At 35.4% G+C, this 25,941-nt stretch overlaps 5 protein-coding genes across 9 annotated transcripts; 2 read left to right on the forward strand and 3 right to left on the reverse strand.

Annotated features, from left to right (window-relative positions):
• Positions 1-2: 2 nt before the first annotated feature.
• On the reverse strand, positions 3-2,808 carry LOC132699148 (major royal jelly protein 2-like). Its single transcript, XM_060665689.1, has 8 exons — positions 2,742-2,808; positions 2,493-2,684; positions 2,255-2,439; positions 2,105-2,200; positions 686-923; positions 458-633; positions 212-406; positions 3-155 (listed from the first exon to the last, which is right to left on the reverse strand). The coding sequence occupies exons 1-8, from the start codon at positions 2,761-2,763 to the stop codon at positions 3-5; spliced, it is 1,257 nt and encodes a 418-aa protein (XP_060521672.1). The 5' UTR covers positions 2,764-2,808.
• Positions 2,809-3,265: 457 nt separating this feature from the next.
• Positions 3,266-11,466, forward strand: LOC132700082 (uncharacterized). The gene is made up of 14 exons (XM_060667201.1): positions 3,266-3,493; positions 3,547-3,728; positions 3,788-3,883; positions 5,805-6,042; positions 6,100-6,278; positions 6,339-6,533; positions 6,587-6,729; positions 8,221-8,435; positions 9,277-9,458; positions 9,511-9,606; positions 9,655-9,886; positions 9,949-10,124; positions 10,176-10,370; positions 10,570-11,466. The coding sequence occupies exons 1-14, from the start codon at positions 3,301-3,303 to the stop codon at positions 10,699-10,701; spliced, it is 2,454 nt and encodes an 817-aa protein (XP_060523184.1). The 5' UTR covers positions 3,266-3,300; the 3' UTR covers positions 10,702-11,466.
• Positions 11,467-11,695: 229 nt separating this feature from the next.
• On the reverse strand, positions 11,696-17,490 carry LOC132699149 (arrestin domain-containing protein 1-like). 5 transcript variants are annotated; one of them, XM_060665693.1, is made up of 9 exons: positions 17,037-17,490; positions 14,847-14,959; positions 14,666-14,770; positions 14,489-14,599; positions 14,229-14,431; positions 13,515-13,697; positions 13,261-13,455; positions 12,271-12,520; positions 11,696-11,836 (listed from the first exon to the last, which is right to left on the reverse strand). In XM_060665693.1, the coding sequence occupies exons 3-9, from the start codon at positions 14,766-14,768 to the stop codon at positions 11,781-11,783; spliced, it is 1,101 nt and encodes a 366-aa protein (XP_060521676.1). In that variant the 5' UTR covers positions 14,769-14,770; positions 14,847-14,959; positions 17,037-17,490; the 3' UTR covers positions 11,696-11,780. The 5 variants fall into 5 exon arrangements, with proteins under 5 accessions (XP_060521676.1, XP_060521675.1, XP_060521677.1 ...); XM_060665692.1 differs by having other exon boundaries at positions 14,819-14,959; XM_060665694.1 differs by lacking the exon at positions 14,847-14,959 and having other exon boundaries at positions 17,033-17,490.
• Positions 17,491-20,711: 3,221 nt separating this feature from the next.
• On the reverse strand, positions 20,712-21,256 carry LOC132699150 (larval cuticle protein LCP-30-like). Its single transcript, XM_060665695.1, has 3 exons — positions 21,104-21,256; positions 20,856-21,031; positions 20,712-20,801 (listed from the first exon to the last, which is right to left on the reverse strand). The coding sequence occupies exons 1-3, from the start codon at positions 21,220-21,222 to the stop codon at positions 20,719-20,721; spliced, it is 378 nt and encodes a 125-aa protein (XP_060521678.1). The 5' UTR covers positions 21,223-21,256; the 3' UTR covers positions 20,712-20,718.
• A 2,942-nt stretch (positions 21,257-24,198) lies between these two features.
• Positions 24,199-25,884, forward strand: LOC132700083 (uncharacterized). Its single transcript, XM_060667202.1, has one exon. It carries the CDS (start codon positions 24,199-24,201, stop codon positions 25,882-25,884), a length of 1,686 nt encoding a protein of 561 aa, XP_060523185.1.
• Positions 25,885-25,941: the final 57 nt, after the last annotated feature.

Consider the following 25,941-nt stretch of genomic DNA (forward strand, 5'->3'; position numbering starts at 1 on the left):
TGTTAATCAGTTGAATAAGGACGAAAATCGTTGATTTTGCCGTAAAGCACTCTCAGGTTCGTTTGGTTCGCAAAGAGGACGGTATTAGATATTAGCCGTTGAAGGACAGTAGAGAACACCCACAAAATTTCCTCTCCGCGCTCATTTCTTCTGACCTGCGATAAAATTCGAAAAAAAAAATATTCACTGAAGGTACTAACATTTAGTTTACCTTGATGCCCAAAGGGAATTGAAGTGTTTCATCGTCGCGATCTATTATTTTAAAGTTTCCCATCTGATAGCTTTCCGGATCGGTGTTGGCTTTCCACGAAACCACTGCTGCACTTGGTAATATACCGAAGTAAAGATTTCCGTGGCTGTCCATATACTCACCTCCGCTCTGCGCCTTTCGCTCATGTGGAAATACCTAAACTTAAAGCAGAATAAAATCCTATCGAACTGTGTACCCTTTCCTTACGTGAAACAACTTGGATTGTCCGAAAGGTTCAGAAAACAACGACTCGTTCTTGAGATATTTAGTGTATATCCAGCCTTCAATGTCATTAGACAAGGCATGGTAATACAGTATCCTTTCTTTTCCTGGTGGACTTAAAGCCATGCCTATTACGCTGACAGCCGTAGTGAAACTTTTACCTGAAATCAGTACAAAATAGAAAACATAGTTCACCCGCGACTTCAAACTGACCTTCAACATTGAACGTGCTGTATTCGGCATTCGGCCAAAACGAGTAATCGGAAACAGTCCACGATCTGTTCTTCTTAAGGTCATAAACCAACAAAACACGGGCATCGTAGTCGCTAATGTAGGCGAAGCTGTTCGCGCAACCGTTCGAAGGATCTTCGACTTCCACCACTATGGTACCGAAAAGCGACACGTTCTTGTGTTGCTCTTGTGGAATTTCGTACGTGTGTATCAGTTCATCCTTAAAAAGGGCAACTATTAAATGATTTAAAATGTGTGAGCGTGGCGTAGTATAGCGAATTTCGCGACAAGTTCCGCTACTGACATAGAGATGGCGCTCCCGTCGTACTATCCTTGGCTAGATGGTAACGTGCTGATATAAAATACTTCAATATAGAGTATCTCACTGTGTTCGTCCCACTTGGCGCTCAGCGACGAATAACATTAAAAACTCGCAAAGTGGAAAACAGATATTTCAAAGCAAAGAGGAAGTTATTATTGTACGACCAAAAATATATTTATTGCTTTTGACGTTTTAAGTATTTCACAGTACCTTAACCGCAGACCTTCGCAGGACGGTGGTAAAACCCACTCTAATAGATGTTTATTCTACATTTAACAGCTCTTATATTAGTGCCGGCATCTAGGGTCATTTTTAAGTGTTATATTACCGGTAGAAAGGTTCAGTTTAAAGGGTTCGAATCGGACAAGATGACACGTTTTAATATATGTACAAGAAGGGGAGGAATAAAGCTCTTTTAGTACGTACGTTAGTTTACTTGGCTCCAATCAATAAGTATATGCCGGGGCGATTATACAACGGGTCTTCCCTGAGATAGGCCGTAACGAATATTTGTTGAAACTTGAAATTTTTCGTTTTGTAAACATTAACAGTCTTTTTTAAGACTGTAGATTATATTCGCGGTTCGATAGCATAACAAAACAGACATGAAATCTTGAGATAATACCATAAACAAAATTCGGCAAGAGGTAGCTAAAATATCAGTATAAAGCTCGTCTAACTGTGAAAAACGAATAATAAAAAAAGAAAACATTTATCGAGAACGATTAGTGGCGCAGTCGATCATTGAACTAGGTGACCACACTAGAGACAATTTTTTAAGTGACTTATACTTTATTATCATATTTAATATTTTGTATATTAGTAATGATACTATGTAGAAATGTAATGAAATAGAACGTAATAGTTTTAGAATAATAAACATTGGGCAAAGTTAATCACGGTGTGGGTTGTAAAAACACAATATTACTGGTCATGGTATACTTCAGAGAATGAATATTTGGAGGAGCTCGGCATTTTGGTTCTTAAGGACTATATAACCAACTAAGAGCACCGACATGAAAACTTTAAAAAGTTATTTTCATTGTCCAGGTGTGCTAACTGCACTTTATTTGTTTTACCTTTTTGAGGTCAAACACTAATATCCTAGGCGGACACAACCAATCATCACCAAGTCGACCGTTATCAGAAAACCATAGCCGGTCACACTGGTCAATCTAAGAAACAAAATATAACGGCCTTTGTACAAATTCTGCTGCGTATTTCCTTACAAATAATCTATAAACCGACACCAAGGAATTTCTTCTGCACTTTTCGGGATCCCTGTGCCACTCCCACGAAGGATACGGCTTAATTACGCGATTGCCGTTTCTAGTTTTGTTTGTCACTGTACTTAGAGTTGCCGGTATATGAGGACAATAGCGAGAAGTTGTCACAAATATCTTCCTTTCGCTACCTATTGTTAAATCGCGTTTAATACCTATCTATAAATGGCTATCGGCACATTACCTTTATAGTAAACATCCAGATCGAACGGTTCCACTTCATCAGGCTGAAAAAGCTGTTTGTCGATATCTTTTTGCCTTGCTTCCTCGCTGGGGTAGTCGTAATCAATCAGAGTCCATTGGTAGGCAAGCTTCAGATTTCTTAATCCATTTGCAGAAGTTAAAATGGCGAACAATGATAAAATCGCAATTCTTTCTACACGAATAAAGAGAACTTTTTTTGTTTAGTTTAAGTGGCACATTTTTTGCTTACCCATTGCGAATGCCAGTTCCATCGACACTATAGAGTGTGGGTTTGAATTTTTTACCACACAGGGGAACTGAACATTTCCAATTAAAAAAATGGAGAAATTGCTATTATAACGAGTGTGGCGCTATTATAATAATAACAAATAATAGGTCTTTTAAGTGTGTGTGTGTGTGTGTGTGTGTTTCTGTGTGGCTATGTTATCGTTTTAATTATTGATTCGCTGCTAAATTCATAGCTGTAAAAGATGACTGCAAGCACAATCACAATCGTCCATATATGGACGATTCATCAAACAAACTTTGTAAATCATATGTTAGGGCAGCCTTGCATAGGGATCTTTACTTAGTAGCCCTTTAACTTGGTTGCTTTTCGAATCACGTCGTTAAAGTTAATTGTACTGTTCTTAATAATTGCCTCGATCATCTCATTAATTGTGTCGCAAACGAGCGAGGAGCGATAAATATACCGCAGTTAATTTCAGTACCTGCCATTGCCCCATTGATTAATGCAACTGGGGTACCTCCTTAAATCTGCGATGAAACTTTGATGGAGCATTTCAATAATGTGTTCGTTAGCTCTAACCTGCTTTGTAATTTCTTTTTGCGCGACATCTGCCAGAAACCTCATTACATTGTACGAATGGAGTCAGGTGGAATACGATTACCCCAGCGAATCAGCGAGACAACGTGACATCGACTCGGGAAATTTCAAGGAAGGGAATCCTGTGCCGTTTGATGTAGACGTGTTTCATAGAAGTAGGTAGGGAATTTCCAAAAAGTCCTTAGGAATAATTGGATGATACTCTCAGAAAATGACAAGGTCGTGTTTGTTACTACTCCAAAGTGGACTGACGGCGTACCTGCCGTTTTAGGTACAGTTACCAAGAAAAAGCGCAAGGGTAACCCAGTCATAAGACCCTACCCGTCATGGGATTGGCATAAGCAAGTTGAAATTTGCAAAGACAAGATAGTGTCTGTTTGGCGAGTTTTTGTACGTTTCTGAACGCTGCGCTATGATTTAGTCGTTAATGAGGATTAGTGTTGTTGCAGGTCGACGAATGTGATAGATTGTGGGTAGCGGACTCTGGAAAGGCTGAAAATGAGCAGATCTGCCAGCCCCAGATATTGATTTTCGATACAAATACAGTAAGTGGAACATTATTACCGAACAATAACTGTGATAGAAGCTTACGGTAATTTATAGCGATTCAAATTCAAAAATCATTTATTTTAATTTAGACTTGTATAAACAGGTGCTGGATATTGTCAAAATATACATGTAGCAATAACTTTTCTAAATATGGTCTAGTTGATTGGACCAGCTTAGGGGAGAATCAAAATAAACACCTAGGAATTTAACGATTTAGATATTTATCAACAGCGGGGAAAATATTTTTCAAAGAAACTTCCACAGGCCACTGTAATACTTTTTACAAAACTTCTGGGTTCCTCCTGCGTCGGTTTTTGTTTATTCGCACTTGCTAACGTTTTGTCAATCATCCCGTTGGCTTCTTCAGAGCTTGACTGAAACTGGCTCGCATTTTACTCTGTACCTGCTTTTATATTGTTTGAGGGGGGCGGAGTTAAATGAGAGGCATAAACACCGTCTCACATAACTGATTCCTACATTGGTGACAGGTAAAGACCTCAGTCGAGGTTAAGATTTTTAGGTTGCTTATAGATTTCTATAGACTCATGGATTTTTCGTTGGTAGAAGAATTGATTACATGCAAAATTTTAGTTTTATCGAATAAAATTTTATGTTCGCTTTCGTGATTGTGTTCGGCGACTGCTCATGAGTTTATTTGTCTTATTCTTAAGGCTCTTTCATGTTCTTTGAGCCTAGTTGATATTTTACGTCCGGTCTCTCCAATGTATTCCTTGCCGCATATGCACAGAATGCTGTAAACTCCTGGCATCTCAAATGGAATTTTGTCTTTGACAGATCGACAGATGTTGAAAGATGAAGTGGTAAATTTGGTTTTGGGCCGGATGGTGATGTAACAATGCATTAAGGTAACGCTCTGTGGGAGTAGGTTTTCTGTAAACACAATGACCCAATGTTAGGTCTAATTTTTTATTGGTATATACTAGGGATTCTTGATTTTCTTTTAAACTCTATACGGGTGTATAGAGTTTAAATGTCTAAGAAAATCAAGATTCCCTAGTATTTTACCATTGAATTAGAAACTAACTAACATTCTTAGATCAGACCTAACATTGGTTCATTGTGTTTACAGTAAACCTACGCACATAGACCGACACCTTAATGCATTGTCACATCACCATCCGGCCCAAAAATCATCGGTTATCAACACTCTCGTTTACAGAGCCCTAAAACTATCTCAGGCAGAGCCGCTGAACCCAGAATTAAAACACATTACCTCTGCTCTTCTCTCTAATAATTTCCACATTAAAGATACTAAGCGTTCCATCACAAAACACACTTCACCACAGCCTTCCAATAGCAATGAAGCCGAAAGCAATCCCACATTTGTCACTGTTGTCCTTTCTTATATTCAAAACATTCAAAAGTTCTAAAGAAACATAACGTCAAAACCAGATTTACCACTTGTCCAAAAATCTCTCAACATCTTCGATCCGTCAAAGACAAAATTCCATTTGAGATGCCAGGAGTTTACAGCATTCCATGTATATGTAAGTGTACAGGTAAGCAGGTGGAGTAAAATGCGAACCAGTTTCAGTCAAGCTCGGAAGAAGCTAACAGGATGATTGGAGAAACTTTCGCAAGTTCGAGTTAACAAAAAGTGACGCAGAAGGAATCCAGAAGTTTTATAAAATGTAGTGGGAATAATATGTTTGTAGAGTGAATGTATTGCTTGATCTATTGAACCAAAAAAGTCAAAAAGTCAGAGATTTGGGAGAACGCGGCAGTAAAAGATTGTATGCTTCAAACAAACTGGGAAAGTACTAGTAAGCAACCATTATAGAGTGTTACATCAGAAACTGTCAATTTAGCCAGTGAAGCCGTCCATGATTTTCGTTGTTGCACTTCTTGGGATTTGTGCAGCATCACTTCCATACTGCTTCGTAATTGTGTTTGCAGGACAGACTTTTGCACAGGCACGAGATACCAGAGAAAATTCATTATAATATATCGATGTATGGTACCATAGTACCAGAGGTTATTGACCACGCGAACCGATGCGGAAATACCTTCGCTTATATTGCCGATACCGATGCGAGTTCGTTGGTAGTGTACGACTTAAGAAGCGATCGATCCTGGAAGATCGTCGATCGAACTTTTTTACCCATTGCCGAATACACGACATTAAATATCGCAGGTCGATCATGTGTATGGGGAATGGTCACTTAATTCGTTAATTTTTTTTTGTGATTAGGGCAAACTTTTCCCTTATCCGACGGTTTGATTGGGTTAGCTCTGACACCTCATGGAATGGGAAAAAGAAAACTGTTTTACCACGCGCTGTCTAGCGACGCTGAGAATTGGGTTTATACTGACCATCTTCACAACGAAACTCTGTTTACCGAACCTTTTGGGACGCCCAATCTATTCCACGTAAGTAATGGAGAAAATAAATTTACTATCAGTTGGACAAGTGTAATTATTTTATTGCAGACTTTTCCGAATGACAGAAAAACCCCAAGTGCAGCAGAAGCGATTGACGGAAACGGTAACCTATATTTCGCGTTGCTAAGCGCTTCTGAACTCGTACGTTGGAACGTTAAACAAGATGAGCAAAATTATAGGAGAAAGTATTTTAAAACTGTGGAAATCAGTAACAGGACGCTCCCGTTCATCAGTGGGATAAAGGTACGGAAAACCCCCGGATTGTTCGGGAATTGTAATTAAGCGGAATATTTCAGGTCGCCAAGAACGAAAAAGGAGACGAAATGTTATGGGTTGTTTCAAACTCGCTGCAAAAAGCAATGACGAATAATCTAACTATCAACGTGACGAATTTTCGGATACTGTATGGAGAAATAAGGAAATTTAAAGATTATAATTAGCTGAAAAATATAAATACGTTTTTTATTCAACCGCCCTTTAAATTTTTAAAGAACGTATGCTAGAAGCATCATACAACACTTTGAAAATTTAAAGTTATACCTAACCAAGCACGTTAATGCTTAATGCTAAACCCATAAAATAAATTAATATAATTTTTAACCAAAACAATAAACAGATAAATAAAAAATGCTTTATACAATACACGAAAGGTGAAAATATATTTATATAAGAAATCGCAAAATGGCGGTTGATGAAACTACTGCAAACTACAGAATAGCCAATTAAAATGAAACTATCGGAGCTACTCAAAATCCGATCAAACCAGTGCTTTTATAAAACCAGACTATCTTCACCGGGTCTCGTCCCCATAGGTCTATAATATTACGAATCAGAATTACAACTGTTTAGGCTAGACCAATAAATAATACGAGTCAAAATAAACATTCCATAACACCCAAAACGAAATATGGGGAGTATCGACGACTTAAAGCTAAGGACGCTGACACATATAAACGGAACTTCAATAAACATCAAAACAGTGATGTTTTCAATTCTAGAAGTGAGTGGTTAAAATTAAAACATTTACGCTGTGAAAACTTTTTAAAAAAAGCTCTTGCATTGCATGGCATTATGTACATAATAATACCACAACCATTAAGCTATTCAAACAATTCTTTAAGACATTGAGGAGTTTCCTCCATGTATTGGTTTCTTCCGTTATCAGGTTACATCGTTGCAGACTTATGGCTACTTTTATTTGTTTAGACACGCAGCTCGATTTCTAAGGTAGATTCTCGATTCCTTCTTTTTCACCTTTAACTAACATGGATACTTAGTTATGGGAGAAAGTAGTTGTCAAACAGTAAACTAGGAACAAAGTGACTTCAGGTTTCTGGTTCAACAGGAATCTCAAAATAAGGCAAGATAGATAAGGCAAGTCTATTTGGTCGAATTAAAGAGAAATAAAACGCGCAATTTGAAGAACGTAATTACATGGTTCATTAGTGAAATATTGCAAAAAAACGCAACGGATAAGTGTCATCATTTTTACGATATAGCTGCGCCAATTTATTTCGCAAATCTACTGGAGTAGACAAGAATATTTAGTAATGCGCAATGCACGGAAGCGGGTCTACATTCAATCACACAAAGACCCAACATAATTTTTAAAAATGATCAGATTTTTCGGAATATTCTCAAAATTTTGGCTCCCAGGAACTATTTTATCATTAAACATAATTTGGGGATCATAACTGCGTATTGAATACAAGATATCTACAAATATCAGTATTGGTATAGTGCACTTAAACACTACTATTATTAAAGAAAATGCAAAAGTCAACTATAACACGAGCTAGGACACTAATTACTAAAAGCAATTATTACAATTAACTGAAATGCTGATAAAAGTCGTTATTTGGATATCAAAATCATGCGCAAACCGACAAGGGTAAACCGAAAGCCTCTATATTCGGATAAATTAATGCCGTCGCACAATGAAAATGTCGAATTTTCTCTCCACGGTGTACACATTTACGTTGCTCGTCCCCATCATCAACAGTTTGAAAAATCTGAAGGTGGAATACGAGTGGTCACAGCTGGAGTTTGACTACGCCAATGAGAGCGTACGCCAAAGAGACATAGACTCCGGGATTTTCAACGTCGGCAAGTGTCTACCGCTAGACGTTCAAGTTTATTACAAAGGTAAGTCGATTTTTAATAAGTCAAAATTTAATCAACTGGCATTAAATTGCATTAAGGCCGTTGAATACCAATGGATAAGTGTTTTCAAGAGCCGTTTTATGGGAAAATGTACAAAGTTGGCATAAAAGCAAAGAATAGTTGTTAGATGGCAATCTGTTTTAATTAGACATGTTTTCAGTTATTGTAAGAATAATAAAAATAATACAATTCCATTTGTAATTTGTAATACTGAATCTTTCTCGTTATTATTATTTATTTGTTTGTTAACACTGACACTCGCATCGAATCTTCCTTGAAAGAGTGGATAGAATTGGCATTAGAAAAATTCAAGGTCCATTAGACGTGAGTTTCGATATAGCGCAGAATATCATGCTGGGACCTTTTCCTTTTAATATTCATATAAGTGGCAAGTTTTCTATTATTGGACGGAATTATGAGTTGAAGAGTGAGAGAGTACTACAGAAAAACACTCTTTGAATGATATATTTTTCCTTGGCGGAATTTATTCTAGTTAATGGCCTAACTGTTTGGAGAAGTGCCGTAAAAGTTATCTTGAGGGCTCCATTTGTCGAAATTAATATAAATATATAAATATATAAATAAATTAACCAAAACTAATCAAAATAATGTATTTTAAAAATAAAAAATTATAAATCAAGTGAGGGTAAACATTTTTGAATAATATATCTAATACGTGTGTCAATAGCAGATTTAAATCCGTTGTGCAGTCGAGTAAACGATAGCTGATCATCATATCATCAATCATATTTTTATTATATTTTACGATATCGTTTTTATAAAGATCGATAATACTCATCTTGCGGAAAATGTGGTTTAATAGGAAAAAGAAGAATAACGTTTGTGACAGTGCCCAAGTTTGAAACGGAAGTACCGGCAACTCTAGGTATTGTTACGCATAAGCGCCGCAAAGGAAATCCGATCATTAAACCGTACCCATCGTGGGACTGGCACGTCAATTCCGGAAGTTGCGAGAACAAACTCTATTCCGTCTACAGAATATTCGTAAGTAGTGTCAATCGACAGACCATCGAAACCAGTTTGGGACACGTTTTAGGCAGACGATTGCGACAGGTTGTGGGTAATAGACAGCGGTAGAATCGGAGATGAAAACAAATGTCCTCCGGTGCTGTTCATATTCGATTTGCTAACAGTAGGTATAAAATATCTCCAGCTTCAAAAATAATCGATTCGCTTTAAGGACACTCTCATCAGGTCGTACAAGATCCCAGAGAAGTACCATATGAACATATCGCTCTATGTCACACCGGTGGTAGAGATAATAGACTCGAATTGCGCAAATAGCTTCGCTTACGTCTCGGACGTAGAGGGTAGCGCTTTGCTGGTTTACGATTACAAGAGGGATAACTCGTGGAGAGTCAGGAATAAAACGTTTCTTCCCGAGATTAATTTTACAACGTTTCATCACGGAGGTTCGTAGATTGGAGTCATTAGGATACACCAGAAGTTTTAAGCAAACTGATTTTACGTGCAGGGGAGACATTTTCGATAACCGACGGTCTAATGGCACTTGCACTAAGCCCTCTTTCCAGTAAAAGGAAACTATTTTATCACTCACTATCCGGCAGCACTGAACACTGGGTGTACACGGAGGATTTAAGAAATGATTCACGATTTGCCAAATCTCAAGCATCGCCAAAGCTGTTTCACGTGAGTACCCGACTACCACGTGATCCCCGTTCACGGCGTCGCTTGCTTCAGAATCTTCCATACGGAAGAGGCGTTCAAAGTGGACCCGAAGCGATAGACAAGAATGGGAATCTATATTTCGGGTTTATGGGACCGACGGAGATAGCAACCTGGAACATATACCGAAGACCAGAGACCCATTCTATGAAAAATTTTAAAATTATTGATAGCGATAAAGATGCCCTTCAGTTTCCCGGTGGACTCAAGGTATTAGCTCGGCCTCCCTATGGTCCTTCGGAAACTCCATCTACCGATTGTGAGAAAATAGCACAAATCTAAAAACTTGATTATTTACTAAAATTAATAGGGGCAATTTGGCTCAAATATTTTCAAGGTTACACCGAGATCGGTAAATTGAGTTCAGGGAGGACCCGTCGGCGGCTTTTTGAAGCTTTTAAAATTGTAGGTGACTCCAAATGAAAACGGAGATGAAATATTATGGGTTCTCACCAACTCGTACCAAAAACTAGCAACAAATCACCTAAACACCAACCAGATAAATGTTAGAATACTATACGGATTCATTAAGGAATTTTGAGTAATATTAAATACAATTTTTCCAAAGCTATTAGTCCATTGCTCATTAACGTCAACTGTTTGTTTGCATTAACGAAATAAACTTTAATATTTAAGGAAAATGACATTTTTATGTGCATAGATAGGTTTGATAACAGTACATAGTTGATATCATGGTCATAAAACATATAATCGGAAAGGAACTATCCCATTACACAAATTTGATTTCAAATGGATTTGCCTCGCTTGCAAACTTAACCGATTTGCTTATTTACTAACGAAAGCACTCAACGTTCAATAATTTTTCTTTTCGTTATCTGCAATGTAGAAAATTACTAGCACGGAATTTTAATTTGTTAATGAAAACAGCGTACAATTGAAAACAAGTATCTTCTGGAAGAGGGACTTTATGCCAGGAACATTTTTGGAAATTACGTGGACAGTATAGAGAGAATTAAATCTCAACAAAGATGAACATTTCATTTTTTGAAGACATTTTTTAGATTGTTTTTTCCTTAATATCGAAGGAAGGTTACTAGGTTCTTCATTATTCACAGTTGTAATTTTAAATAAATGAAAAAAGAAAGTCGTTTCCAAAAAAATTGTGATGTTAAATAAAAACATTTTTTTCTTTTCTTCTTTCTTAAGGCTTTCAAAAATTTCCTGTAAGCATGATATTTTGATTTTGTTTGAAATTTGGACCTAGACAATAGCGATACTAATAAATTAATAATTGTTCCTATAAATCGTTAAAATTTAAGTAAAATTTCCGGCTAAAATATCATCGAATAAACTACGTTAAATTCACTAGCATAAGTATTATTTCCTGCCTACACCGTTACAAATATATTGGCACTTTTTTCCATTTTTGGATTTTATTTTAATTTTAATATTTGATATGGCCTTCCTTAAAGGAAGTTTTTGAGACAACGTCATTACTATTTTGGAAAATGGGACTCGATCGTGACTAGATTGGTCGGTCGTTCGCAAATTAAAAAGACGCAATTAAAGTGCAACTTTTTATTTATAAAAAAAATATACAAAAACCGATCTAATTAAAAAAAGTTCAAAGTAATGTAACGCCTATTCCTTCGATAAAACTTACGTTAAGTTTAAGCGGTTGATGTGTTTTATGGCTTCTTCGTATGGTGGAGGACCTGCAAATCAAAACGTCAATTTTTCAAACCCTTGTGCTTAAGACGTAATACATCATGATGTTTTATCTAGTAGTCTAATAACCTGTAATTTTCATTTTCGATTAAAAAAATCACAAAAAGAAAACTAATTATTTATAAAAATACAGGGAAAAATATCTTTAGAACAGGATGGGAAGAGATGATTATACAGATAATAACGTATCCAAATTGCTGGTGGGTGTAGAAAATGAGATTCTATTAAAAGTGTGCTATTTTAACTTCAATTGGATAGAATGTTTTAATAAAACCAGAAATTAGGACACGTTGCTGACCTTGCAAAAATATTTTGCCTTGTGTTCTTTAAATAATTTTTTTTTTAATACAACATAAAATATGAACGCTCAATAATAGATTTTTTAAAATATCTCTTAAAATATCCGAAACATCATACTTACCCATACTTAGTGGCGGATGATTTACTTCGGCAAACGGAGGCGCAGAAGGTCGAGTTTCATGGTACGGTTCCGTTCTAGTGGACGCTCCATAGTGAGATACTTTGAAAGAAGGGCCGGCCATTAAAGAATTGTCGGACCGCACGCACACGGTCGGGCCTTGACACGAATCGTGCGTGTAAGATATATTCCCCAAATGACATTTAGCACGCAATTTCAAGTCGAGTCTTGATCCATGCATTATCGCCAATGCCTAAAACAGAAGCGGTCGAAAATCCTAAATCCCATATTAGCCTTCCATTCAAAAGTCATTTCCTTCCCATATCTACCATCTCACTGATTTTAAAATGTTCTAATGAATTTGTTACATTTGCCAGCTGTAAGTACTAAACTTATTAAATCCAAGAACTATAATAATTTATATGAGAAAACCTGAATTAGTATTGATATTTTGCAATTTTATATATTTTGAGTTTCCTTTCTTGTTCTTAGTTTTGTTAGTCTCACAATCCCTGTGCCTGCAGGTCAGGTCACTAATCTAAACTGCAAAAAGTTACTTCCTCAAGCATTTGGGTATAAAATGACATAGCTCCAATGTTCTCAAATTTACTCAACTGGGACAAGTTTTGGTAGTCACTACAGACTCACGTCTATGAGATGACCGTATATATGAAGCTGAACGTCCTTAATAATTATCAAAACAAAAATTACGTTAGCATATGCTGACTAGCGATAAACATTAACTCAACTTCAACTATAGAAATGACTATTAATTTTCAATTACAATTAGTATGTTATATGACACGTTATTAAATTAAAATTTTGCAAATAAAAGCAATAAATGCTGGTTCAAGTTAAACTTTTACACTTTTACCCCCTCCACTTAGTTTGACACTCTCATGATTTTCAGGCATCATACATTATGTAATTTGTTAGTGACTTGTCTGGGGTCGTTTGGAATTAATGTCATTGATAGAAGCGGAGTTTTCTTACATCTATTTTAAATAGCTGACTGAACGATGAGCACTGATCAAAGTTGTTTATCGCGAAATTGTCTGGAAATTTTAAAAGCAACGCTAAACGTTGATGGCCGTGAGCATCGATACCATTTTGGTTCCACGAAACCACACTTTGTTTCTCCTTTTTTTCTACGATGTCGCTCTCTCTCTCTACTAAGTATTTTATTATCTGGAACAGCAATCGCGTAACTAAAATACGGCTGCGTCTAGACCGACTTACGAGCGTACCAGTCTTAACTTGGTGCGCATTTCCGATATAACGGAATCAGACTTATTTTTACAGTAAAGATTGATTCGGATCGGTTCACTATAAATATACTTTGCCTTCACCAGCTTCATTTCGAAAAAAATCGGCCCTTTTTCGCAACTGAGCAAACCGATTTCATTTTGGATGTCCCCGTTCACCGGAGGCTGAAAAAGTAAGATAAAGCTAATATAAAATGAATGCAGGATACCGAATGAAGCGTTAATGCTTGTGGCGGCCTCTCTAATTCCAAACGCACACTAATTGTAACAAAGGCTCCTATACTAAAGAACGTACATAATATACAGCTTTCTTCAAACAATCCCCAAAGCAGTGGAAAAAGTGAAGAAAACTTACTGGGAGCTATTCTCAAACATTCTCATTCTCATTGCCCAGACAGCACATAATATCTTGAAGACAATTTATTTCTTGATTATATCTAGAAGGTTTTCACAGAGATGGGTTGGTAAAGTATCCATAAGATAAAGTGTTGATACCTTGTAAGATGTCAATATGATGTTTTGAATGCGTAAGCAGACTTCCATAAGATATGATAATGTCTGTTTCTGATATATGGATGCTTTTAAGATATTATCGTGCTGTCTGGGTCCTTAGATAAAATTCTGTCCAACAATTTTTCATTCCAGTCTGACTGATGTAACTTTACTATAATGTATATCTATCTACAATCAACTCACATGTGAACGTGGCGATCTAATGAGATCCAGCGGCGATATCACAGTCACTTCCAGTTCAGCTTTGTGGTCTCTAGCCAATATCCTGTCGACTACTGCCGTAACTTTATATTTAATAAACCCAACGGTGCTTTTAAAAGTGGTAGGCTGATCTTGCGGAACGATAAATTCGAAAGGGAACTCTGTTTGATCCATCGGTTGGTTCACTAAATGGGCAATTTCATCAGCACCTCCCGATAATTCATATTATAACTCGAACTTACCGCCATCAAACGCGTAGTGTTTGATTTTCAAAAATTTGTTTTCCTTGACGCACCTAAATTTGCCAGTTTTCACGACCATTCTTTCCTTTCCGACGAAGCATATTGTTATCTCTAAAAATAAGTAGGTTCTGCGTAAAATATGGGAAATAAATAAATAAAATATCGATGGACACTCACTTCTTATACGGGTTTTCGGAGTGAAAGTATAGATTGCTTGGCCTGTCAAAGCTTCACCCGGATAAACTATCGCATTATCTAAGCGCAAATAAAGCGCTGGCATATCTGCAAATACATGATAATATACTTCTTGAATAAATCTTACATCTTAACCTTAAAATTTGTAACAATGCTGGCTCACTCTTAAATGTGGATCCGTTAAGATTTAATCGAGGTAACGTTTCGTATTGTATGATTTGGTTTTTTTAGTATCATGCTGTGTAGCGTTCGTTGTTTTGCGTGCGACTTTTGCCTCTAAAAATATATTAATTATGTTATGTTGCTGATTTATGGGTAATATGAACTTTTTTTTTAGCATAAAGCTATAACAGAAAACAATCGTATGTACATTTTAAATATACGAGCCAGTAGCAAAATATGAAAATTTAAATAATTATAAAAGTACAAAAGTACACAAAACAAAAGTCTATAACCACAGATCAATTATAAAAAAAATCAGAATAAAATTTCAGACAATACATAAGTTTTAATTAATCTTTTAAAAGCATTTAAATTAATATTTTTTGGCAGCCTATTAAACTCTAACAAACCTTTATTTAAAATAGTATTCAACATATGTGTAGTTTTACATCGATTGACTAAGATGAAATCAGTACGTTTTCTAGTGTTATAGTCATGAACATTCTTAAAGTAATTAACCCTATAACCCTATTACCAATGTATGGCGGCATCATTTTATTTTTTATCTTAAATATAAATATAAAGGCATCAAACATTACTTTTTGCTTTACAGTTAATATTTGTAACATATTTAACATATCTATTACATTCTAGAATTGAGCGTATTGCTCTGTTTTGTATTTTCTGAAGGTCCGTTAGTCTATAGTTAGGTAAAATAAACAATAAAGTTGAACAATATTGCAGATGTGGCGCCGCCAAGCTATTGTAAAGTGACAATTTCGTATAACTCGTTCAATTTTTGCCTGCTCTACATATGAAACCCACTTTTCTCATCATATAATCGCAATGTGCATCAAAATTTAATTGTGGGTCTAATATAATTCCCAAATATTTTATATGTTTCTCATACTGCAAATTAACGCCAGGTCCGCACCACTCAATCTATGTTTTTTGCCATACAAACACATCCATACAAACACTCAATACAGGTCATCATTGATATCTGGCTGCATTTTTTTCGATATTTTTACCAACAAATATCATGGTATCGTCGGCAAATAATGTAATTTTGCTGTTTTTCACAACTTGAGCTAGATCATTAATATACAGAAGTCGCCTATGATCTTATAGGTAAGAAACATACGTGAAAATCTTTTTGCTATTTTTACAAATCTGGATTCGTCCTGCGTCGGTTATTGATGAGTCGAACTTGCTGACATTTCGCCAATCATCCTGTTCTGCAGAGGTTAACTGAAACAGTTTCAGTTAAGCCCTGAAGAAGGCAACATCAGGCATATCTTCGAAGCATCAGCAAGTTCGTTTCATCAACAGCAACAATAGCCTGTTTTTTCCGAAAAATTCTTTGTTTTTATTATTAACAATTGATGGATTTGATTGATTTACTATGTTGTGTTATTGTTAAAAAGATTTTTTTTAGTGTTTTTGTAAAATATAATACAATCATAATAACCATTACACCATCAAGAAATTTCTCGATTAAAACCAATTTACGCTATTCCTTAAAGGCTCTTGAATGAAAAACGATGTGTTATTTAACAAAAAAGATGAAAATTGAAATGTATTTATGTTATTTCTTTATCTTGGACCGATTTACATTTGAGGGTTATCAATTAATCTTTTAAAAAAATGAATGTACGTGTCATAGTGCTTTAATTTAAAAAAAAAATTATAATTATCGAACAATATTTTCCGAAATAACATAATAATATATAACAAAAATTTTTAATCTTACTTATACCAATTTGAGGTAAATCAATAACAATAACTTGCAAGTGCAATCAAACAAAAATCTTTTTCAAATATAATAATATGCAGAGTGCGGGAATGCGAATCTTGGGAACGATCAGAAAAAAATTCAGATTTTTTTAAATCGGAACACCGAAAATGGCATTTGGTGATTAATTTAAGTACTTTTTAATGACGAGATCACGTGTGACAATTATTAAAACCCTTGGCGGCAGCGGCAAATATATAGAGTAAACAAAAATGGAGGAGAACACTGAAGATGAGGGGCAAGCTTATTGAAAAGCAAATTCATATGGTCCAAGGTCCATAAAAATAAAAAAATAAGAAGACTCTTCTTATTCTGATCGTGTAACTGGCCAGCAGAGAATTATTTCAAAAAAACACCGCGTAATAAATATTAATAATTATCCATATACCTACTTACAGTCGCGATAGGTTAACACAAGATATTACACAATTTTGTTGAATTCGTTCACAGCATATTCCATCGGCCCACTACGTTACGCATGGTGATCCAAAACATTTTCTTTGTCTGATGATATACACATCTGAAAATGTTCTTATCGACATCGGAGCACCGAAATGTTTATTCCCAGATAACTGGGATTAAAACCTAAAGCGCAAATGCAGAAATAGAAAGCTCTGCGGGATCCGAATGAGAAAAAATAACAAAACGGCACAGAGCCTGCGCGGCCGCAATGTAAACTGTGGGGACAGCCGACCTGCAAGGATTCAGATTAGGCAACAACTATTTTTAGCGGCAATACGTTCTCCGTGTCGCTACGTCTGCGTTTGGTGTTATGCCAAATTAACAATAACGTAAGCGTTAAATGATATCGCGCGTTATCAGCGCCAGCGACTGCAACTTGAAACAATGACATATACAGAGTGATTCGTAAAGAATAAAAGTAAGTAGACGCCAAAATATTACGATGGTGCTAAGTTCGGGTATACAGGGCGTCCAAGTTTTAAATTTTATTCTCATTAATTGAAGTTTTTGAATAATAATTATAAAAATTGGCATTTTTACTTTTTTTGACATGGCAATGAATGAATGAATATGAAACTACAGTTGTGTCAAAGTCTTATGCTCTCTCGCTTGTCTTATTGTAACATTGTCGTCTACAAAAAATCCAAAATACTTCTTGTCGCTTTATTTTTGACCTACGCAAGTTTGACCACATATCCGCCTCTCTCAAAAGATTGAATTGGTTAAAAATGAAAGATGTTTTCAAATACTACTGTTTATGCTGTTTGAAACGTGTAATAAATTCCAACATTCCAAAATATTTGAATGACAAATTAGTATTTAGGAAATCCATTCATGTCTTGAATCTAAGACACCAATCATCACTCACTATGCCATTGCACAAAATAAAAAAATTTCAATATTCTTTTACATATAATGCTGTAAGCTTGTTCAACGCCTTAAATAGCGGCGTCAAATCAAAGTTACTTGGTTCATGTAAAAATTTTAGCTTACATTTAAAAAAACAGTTACTAAACTTAATGTAAAATAATTCGTTAGAATACATGTATATCATTCATTCTGTTTTTTAATTTCATACATACTTGTAATTTATATGTAGTTGTAGTTAGAAATGGGTTAAGTGTGAGTGGCCAGACTTCCCCCATGTAATGCTAATAAAGACTATTTATTAATATTATTATTATTATTAAATTTATTTGGACGTTGTTCATTTAGGGAGCTAGTTTCACTGTATTATAGATCAATCGGATAACAATTTTTTTTTATCTGTCAAGCTATGGTTGAAACATGAAGAAAATCTTAAATAATGTTACTAGTGCAAACTTAATGCCGCGATCCTATATTTGTCGACATGTTTGTTTAAAGTAATAAATAACCCTAATTCGCCAGTTTCTTCAAAAACAACCTAAAAGTTAGGGACTTAAATGTATTTCATTTGTTTTTTGTGTAACTTATTTCCACAAGTTTCTATTTCTAATTTCTAATTTCTATAGGTCAAATTATTATTAACCAATGTGATTAACCATGAGATGCGTGACATGGTGAACATAAAAAACGTGCATTTATTTTGTTTCTGTGTTTTCATGTGAAGATCTCATTATTATTTCACAATTTTCTTCTCTCCTGGCTTTGGCTGTTTAATCTAAAATGATTTTTCAACTTATTTATTGTTGTTTTTGTTATCTTCCTGGTGGTTATATTAAAAAGCGTATTGAATACGAAAATCGCCACCTCCAAATACTCTGTAACCTAAATTGCTGTAACTGTTTTAAATAAGGAGATTATTTATTTATTTTTCTACTCCCGTCTGTAAAATACCTAATTACCCACCGATCTAGCGTGCGGGAAGCATCACTTTACCACGTCAGTTTCGTTTCCCACGAATCCGAGCCACTTCGGGCATTTCCGGGATTTTACCGCAAGAATTTGGGAGCAATCGGATGTTTTCGGAGATATTTCCCACGCTTTGAATTTTGACGTTTGTCAATTCTGACGGTCATGTCAGTGAATGTATTCCTGTTGTTTTGCGAAAATGTACCCAAAAACTAACGGTCGTAGAAAAAATAGAGTATGCAACACGTTCGGTAAACTTTTTAACTCACTCGTTTATTAAAAACTCGCTCCGCTCGTGTCAAATAAACTCGTGAGTCAAAAGTTTTTTTTCAAGAAAATGTTAGTTTTGGTTGGTAGTACATTTTTTTGAAATTTTTGCATCCGTTTATGATAAACAGGATTATTTTATGTATTTATTGTTATTTTTAAATTCAGTTTTATTACTGCTCACCCTAACTGTAAGTATTTATAAAAAAAATTGCTTTGATTTTTTAAAAAGCAAGCAAATAAGTCAATAATCGACAGAGCTCCAAATTCGCAATATTTATGTCAAAAGGGATAAAGTGACAACTTATATGATGCATATTTATTAATACTATAAAAACTTTCTCCAATGTTGCGAAATCCCAGAATAAAATTTAAACTATATCCGAAACAGCCATGTAACTGTTTTAAATAAGGATAAGATTATTTATTTGTTTATTTGTGTTTTTTTTTTTTCAAGAAAATATTAGTTTTGGTTAGTAGCAAAATTTTTGGAAATATCTACATCCTTGTAGGTGTAACAGGATCATTTTGCGTGAAAATGTAAGAATTGTTATTTTTAAGTACTGTTTTTTTACTGCTCACCGTAACTTTTCACCTGTTAAGTATTTATTTTTCAAAAATGCCTTGAACTTTTTAAATGCAAATAAGTCAATAATCGACAGAGCTCCAAATTCGTAATATTCACGTCAAAAGGCCTAAACTGACAACTTTTATCATTATACTAAGTATAAAAACTCTGAACGCTCTCTACCTCCGGGCTCAATCATAATAGTCCCGAGTCTAATAACTTCAGTTTAGAGATTGACCTTTAGGAATCACTCTGTATATGTCATAGCAAATTACAAGACGATTAAACTAGATTCACTCGGAATAATAACTTAAAGAAATTGAAATACCTACCATGTCCAATTGATATTATCTATTAGGTTCGCGAATAGTACATGCGATAGCAAATTAGCATTGCACTTATAACACTAATCCGAAAACTTAAAAAAAATACACTTAAAATTAAAGGTTATCAGTTAAATCATGATTCATTGAATACAGAGGTCTGTTTTGATCCATGGCGCCAACTAGCGCCACCTAGTAGCGTAGAACTGCAATAACTTGGCATCAGTTTATTTTTTTTCGGTTATATTCCTTCCGAAATACTATTGCAAAAAAAGAAAATCGAAAAAGTTGAGAAACCAATACGATACTTTCTTATTGGTTAGTTAGTTGATTACTTAATTTAGAAAAACATTAACAAAAAAGCTAAAAAAAAAGAAAACACTTAACAACACTTACCAGGCTTCACGTATAAACTCTTAACTCTAAATCTGGTTATTTTCCGCGTTACCAGTTTATTTTCATTTAGGCGTTGTCTTGGTAACACCCTTTTTAGGGAACGTCTACAGTACACACATTTCGTAATCGTTGTTGATACGCATATACGTACGAAAACTTGAGATGCGTTTTCGAGTGATGATTTATTGCACATTTCATGAAATACAGATAACAATTTTCCTACCAACGCTTAACCAATTCCTCCTCCAGCCAAGGAGCTTAACAGTGCAGTTGAAATCCTCAAAATCCCGGGTCCTTTAGGCGCGGTTATCACTAAGAAAACAAATTTTGGTGGTTTGACATTCTGTAGATGTTTACTAAAACTACCTGAGCTTTTATATTTACTCGTATATCCATTTTCGTTAGCTGAATAGGTCGATTCGTAGAGTTTGCCATCTGGTCCATAGTACGAGTACTTTCCAGTGACTCGAAGAACTTGATCAGCGCCGGCATTCACAATTTCTCCCCTCTCTTCCCGAAATTGACCATCATCAGTACGGTAGCTAAATTAAAACGCCTCCCGCTCTGTTGTTGTTTTGACATTTCGTTAGCCTTATTTTTATTAGTCCGCTTACCGAAATACGTAGCCATCATCGGTCGCCTTATTTAAATAATCGACCAGTCTGTTTCTGTGCAAACAATTTCCTACTACCAACAACGAAAATATTATCATCAAGTCAATAACTCTCTTCATATTGTAAACAAAAATCAAACTGACCGGAATCGCAGCTTCTTCATCTACGTTCCTTCTCGAACGTAGACAAGTTTTGGTGAAGGCCGAATTTAATCTTCAGAAAAATGAAATTCGACTGCACGTAAATGGCAAAATAATTAGTGCAGATGGTTGATACGCGAGGTAAACTGCAATTGATTGTTATTAATTACATTAAGAAATATTCATTGGGAAATTTTTTGTTTCCTTCGAACAAATTTTGTTTCAATAAACTAATTCTCGATTGTATCAAATAAGTGTATGTACTTCAATGTTATCAGTCATTTGTTTGATTTTTTTTATGTTTTATTTTATTATTTATTTATGAAAAAAATTATTAATTTAAACAAAATGAAAAAATTTATTTAAAAAATAACTTTTGTTAGTAAGGACCTCCTCACCAACATAACTTCCTTAACCCAACCCGGCACATGTGCCATTTTGCTTTGTGGTGCGGTGATTACGGAGTGCCGTTCCCATCAGTTCGTTAGTTGTTACATGGGTTATACTGGAGAAGTAACGATTATAATGGCAATGAAAACATTATTTAAAACTTTTGGTAGTCAGTCATTTAAATATAATGTGAATTATGTAGTATTGTTTGTAGATCAATATTATGAAGTATGAAGAAAATGAGTGGATTCAATGTGTATATTAGCTAAATATGGCTTCTCCTTAAATTTTTTTGATCTAAATAGAAGCTCATCAGCTCTATCTACCAGTTCGCAATAAAAATTATTTGATCTAAATTAATAGCATTTTATTCAAATAAATATTCAATAAAAAAAATAGATTGTCAGATCAAGCTACTGTTTATTCAAATTAAACTTGTTAGTAGTTCACCTAAATAAACATTAATTTTTAAAATTTATTAAAATTGTTTTGTCCTTTTGTTCGACTTATCTCAGTATTAATTATTGTTTTAACCTCCGACTTCGTTGGATAAGTAAAAATGAAATTACAAATGTAACAATACAATCAAGTACGCCCCTGTATGCATCGTGTAAACGCTAGATGCCAGACAGACGAGAATCCGATCCGACTCTTGTTTGTTTTATGAATAATTGTTTTATGAATAATCAGTGTTCATTTTTGGTACAGTTTTTAGATTTGTTCGGAAGTAAAGCCCACCCCATCGTACCTCGCAATTTAACGTTGCAAAAAACAAATAAACAAAACAAAGAAATAAAAGCAATAGTTCATAGGATCGGCATCGACGACTAGCGTTCCAGTACAATCTTCTTTCTCATTCTGGTTCTCGCGTTGTTAAAAATTTAGATTTTAAGTATGTTGTGTATAAAAAGATTATTTTAGAGCTACATAACCTTGAATATGTCCTTCGAAGTATAAATGACAACGATCTTAACATTATTACCGAATCAATTTCAATTGGTTTCCGTTAGTAGCTATCATAATAACTATTTATTTGCAAAATATATTACACTAGCATTTAATACTATTTAACTTGTTTCATTTTCTTAATAAAGGTTTTTCCCAAACTCATTTCGTATTTTATTATCGTAGCGAACTGACTAAAAAAATGAGTAGTACCATTGTTTAGAGAAAAATTCATTTATTTTACCTTATAATATGGTATTATTCAGTAGATTTAGTTTTTTTAGATTTATGATATATTTTTTTACAAGAAAGTGGCATATGGCAATAAATAAGTTTAAGTTTTACATAACTTGCAATTTCTATGCAAGTTACTTATTTTATTAAGTTATCAAAAAGTTTCACTTTAATAGTATTTTATTAGAATTTTTCAAACAGTATGCAAAAGTAACAAACGCAAATTATTCCACAAATTAAAAAACTAAAATTATTTATTGTAAGTACATTTTCATATTTTGCCAACCCAGAAGCTCTATTTCATGCTTTCACTAAGTCTGCATAACTTTTATTTAATGTAAGATGTGCTAGGAACCGATTTAAAAATTAAGTTAAGAAGTTATTTTTTACTAACCAACCATCTTCGACGTCTTTATCGGTATTTATATTTCTACTGATTTAAAAAAAACTCGTTTTAATATCACAAAATCTAAATGAATAAATAAATTTACCTTGAATTAATACAATACAATAGGAGCAAAAAACGTTCTTCTGAAATTTATGTTTTACAAGATTTCCGTCGTCATTTTTTGTGTGCGAATGATTTGAATACATAAAAGTTTGAATATCGCTTATGTTCGCTACTTGACAAACATAATCATTGTAAAAAACAACAAGGATTCGTCGGCCATGATTAGAAGTTTCCTTGGTCCAGAGTAGAGTTATAGATAAATACAAAAACAGTAAAAGTGTTCAGCAATCAGTATTAATGTCTAAGTTTAAACGTTTAAAAGATGGGACGAAGGACACATGAGGACTAATGACACATTGAATATAACTTTTCTGACCATTTTATACACCATAATAACACCTACCTCGAAATAATCGAAGGTGTCGTGGTTGAGTTGTAATAACTATCATCAAACGAATAAATCCAAATCGTTTGACCACTTCGCCCAGACCGATTTAGGTCTTTAATAGAATAAAACCGTTTTATTTCACTCACAACAACTTGTCAAATTATAAACGTATTGCGATTAATCAAACCGCACATTCACGAGAGAATTTTCTATGAGCACTCAATAAAAATTCGACATTCTACGACCGGCAGTTATGCAGAAACTTTCCCTGATAATCTCGGCCTGTTTGGCTTCAATTTCTTCTTCGATTATAAACACCGTAACTGACAATGATACTTGTTTCGCCGCACGGTCGTTCGATTTGTACTTTAAATATTTCGGATCATCGAGAGTAATCCAGATCGTTGCGCTAGAACATCCGGACGATCGGCTTGGTAAAAGCAGACATAAAATTTTCCATCTTGTCGCAGGATTGGCATCTCGCGTTCACAGGAAGCGAATTTTCCAACTGTACGACGTACCCACCGGAAACCTATCCATCAGTCGCATGGATCCTTACGAAATAATCAAATCGGAACCGCCTGGTAAGTGTCCCAGGGAAATTAGAGGCTCGAAGGAAGGCTGCAGAGTCAACATCCTAGTCGCAGAAGACGCCAACGTGCTGAGTTCTTTCTTAGCCGACACTGAGGCGGGAATGAAAATCCGTAACCTCGGCAGAAAACTTTACTTAGTAGTATTACTATCTGGCGCAGTCCAAAGTGATGACGTGAGTGGGGTATTGGGCCAGATGTGGAAAGAATATAACATTTTAAACGTAATTGCTCACACGCCTTGCGTACCGTCGACCAGAGATTTCGTATACGTCCACCGACCATTTGAAAGAAGTGAAGGTCGTTATGGTCAGACTCGGCTTTATTCCATCACCGATGTTGCATCCTGTCCGCAGATTTTACGCAATGACGTTTCAAACTTGAACGGATACCCCTTAAAAGTGTCGCTTTTCCAAAGGAAACCTACAGCACTAAAACGTTTGCCATCGAATTTGAAGAACGGAAGATTGTACGACTTCGTCAGGAACTTCTCGAACTTTTACGGCGTAGATGGCGTAAGTGCATCGGAATTGGCACGAACCATGAATTTTTCTATGCATATGATGCTAGGAACCGATAGTCTGTACTATGGTACAACCAAACCAGACGGGAACGTAACCGGTAGTCTAGGCCAAGTGGTTCGAAGAAATATCGATATCCAAGCAAACGCCCGGTACGTCACAGAGTACGGAACCGACGGTTTCGAATTCACCATGAACTGTCTAAATGATCAGGTTTGCCTAGTAGGACCCAAGGCGCACGTAATACCCAAATGGCAAGATATATCCAACGTTTTCACCAAACACTTTGTAACTGCCAATGCGGCCGTAATAATAATCTGCCTTTGTACCGGTCTCTTATTTAAGTTTCCAATCAAAATGAAAGTTCAAAATAAACTCTTGCAAGTGGAAAGTACCGTTCTACTCCACCCCAACACTTCCAAGCGTATTTTCGTTATGACCATCTTATTTTACTTCTACGTCGTGTCAGGGTTGATTTCCACCAGCCTCATATCGTCCTTCAGCACCACAAGTTATTATCCAGACATCAACACATTGGAAGAAGTGGACAATTCCGGTTTCCCGATCAAAACCTCCTTTAACATTTTCAATAAGAACGTGTCGGACCTCTACCGCAGACTCTCCAAGAAGGTAGTCTCTAATTACCCTAAGAATTTCAGTGCTCTCGAGCTCGTTGCGAGGTTTGGCGACTGTTACGCAGTGGAACGCCTGAAGGATGCCAAAGTGGCAGTGAACCTACTCTACCGTGGCAAAAATGGGGAACCACTTCTGCACGTCGTTAAAGAATGTCCAACGTCGCATTCTCTGGCTTACATAGTGCCAGCCGGATCACCCTACCTATTCAAGTTTAATTTATTGTTGTTGTTTTTCAAAGAGCACGGTCTAAATACCAAGTGGACGTCGGATTTTGTCCACGCGTTGCTGCTCGAAGAATACAGGAAGGAACAATTAACGGATTCCCGCTACAAGTTTGGTGAAGGCTCGATGGGAGCATCACCTTTTTATTTGCAAGATGTTCAACTGGCTTTCTATATATTAATTCCGGGCTACGCTTTTTCATTGTTGGCTTTCATAGTCGAGATAATTTTCAATAAGATGCAGCCGCATCGCCGAACGGGTTGAAATTTTAAAGAGGCCGTTCGATTCTAGATCTTTTAGCTAAATATTAGATTTAAAGTT

This window comes from Cylas formicarius, unplaced genomic scaffold (assembly GCF_029955315.1).
Source record: "Cylas formicarius isolate icCylForm1 unplaced genomic scaffold, icCylForm1.1 PGA_scaffold_3__17_contigs__length_32017465, whole genome shotgun sequence".
NCBI lineage: Eukaryota > Metazoa > Arthropoda > Insecta > Coleoptera > Brentidae > Cylas > Cylas formicarius.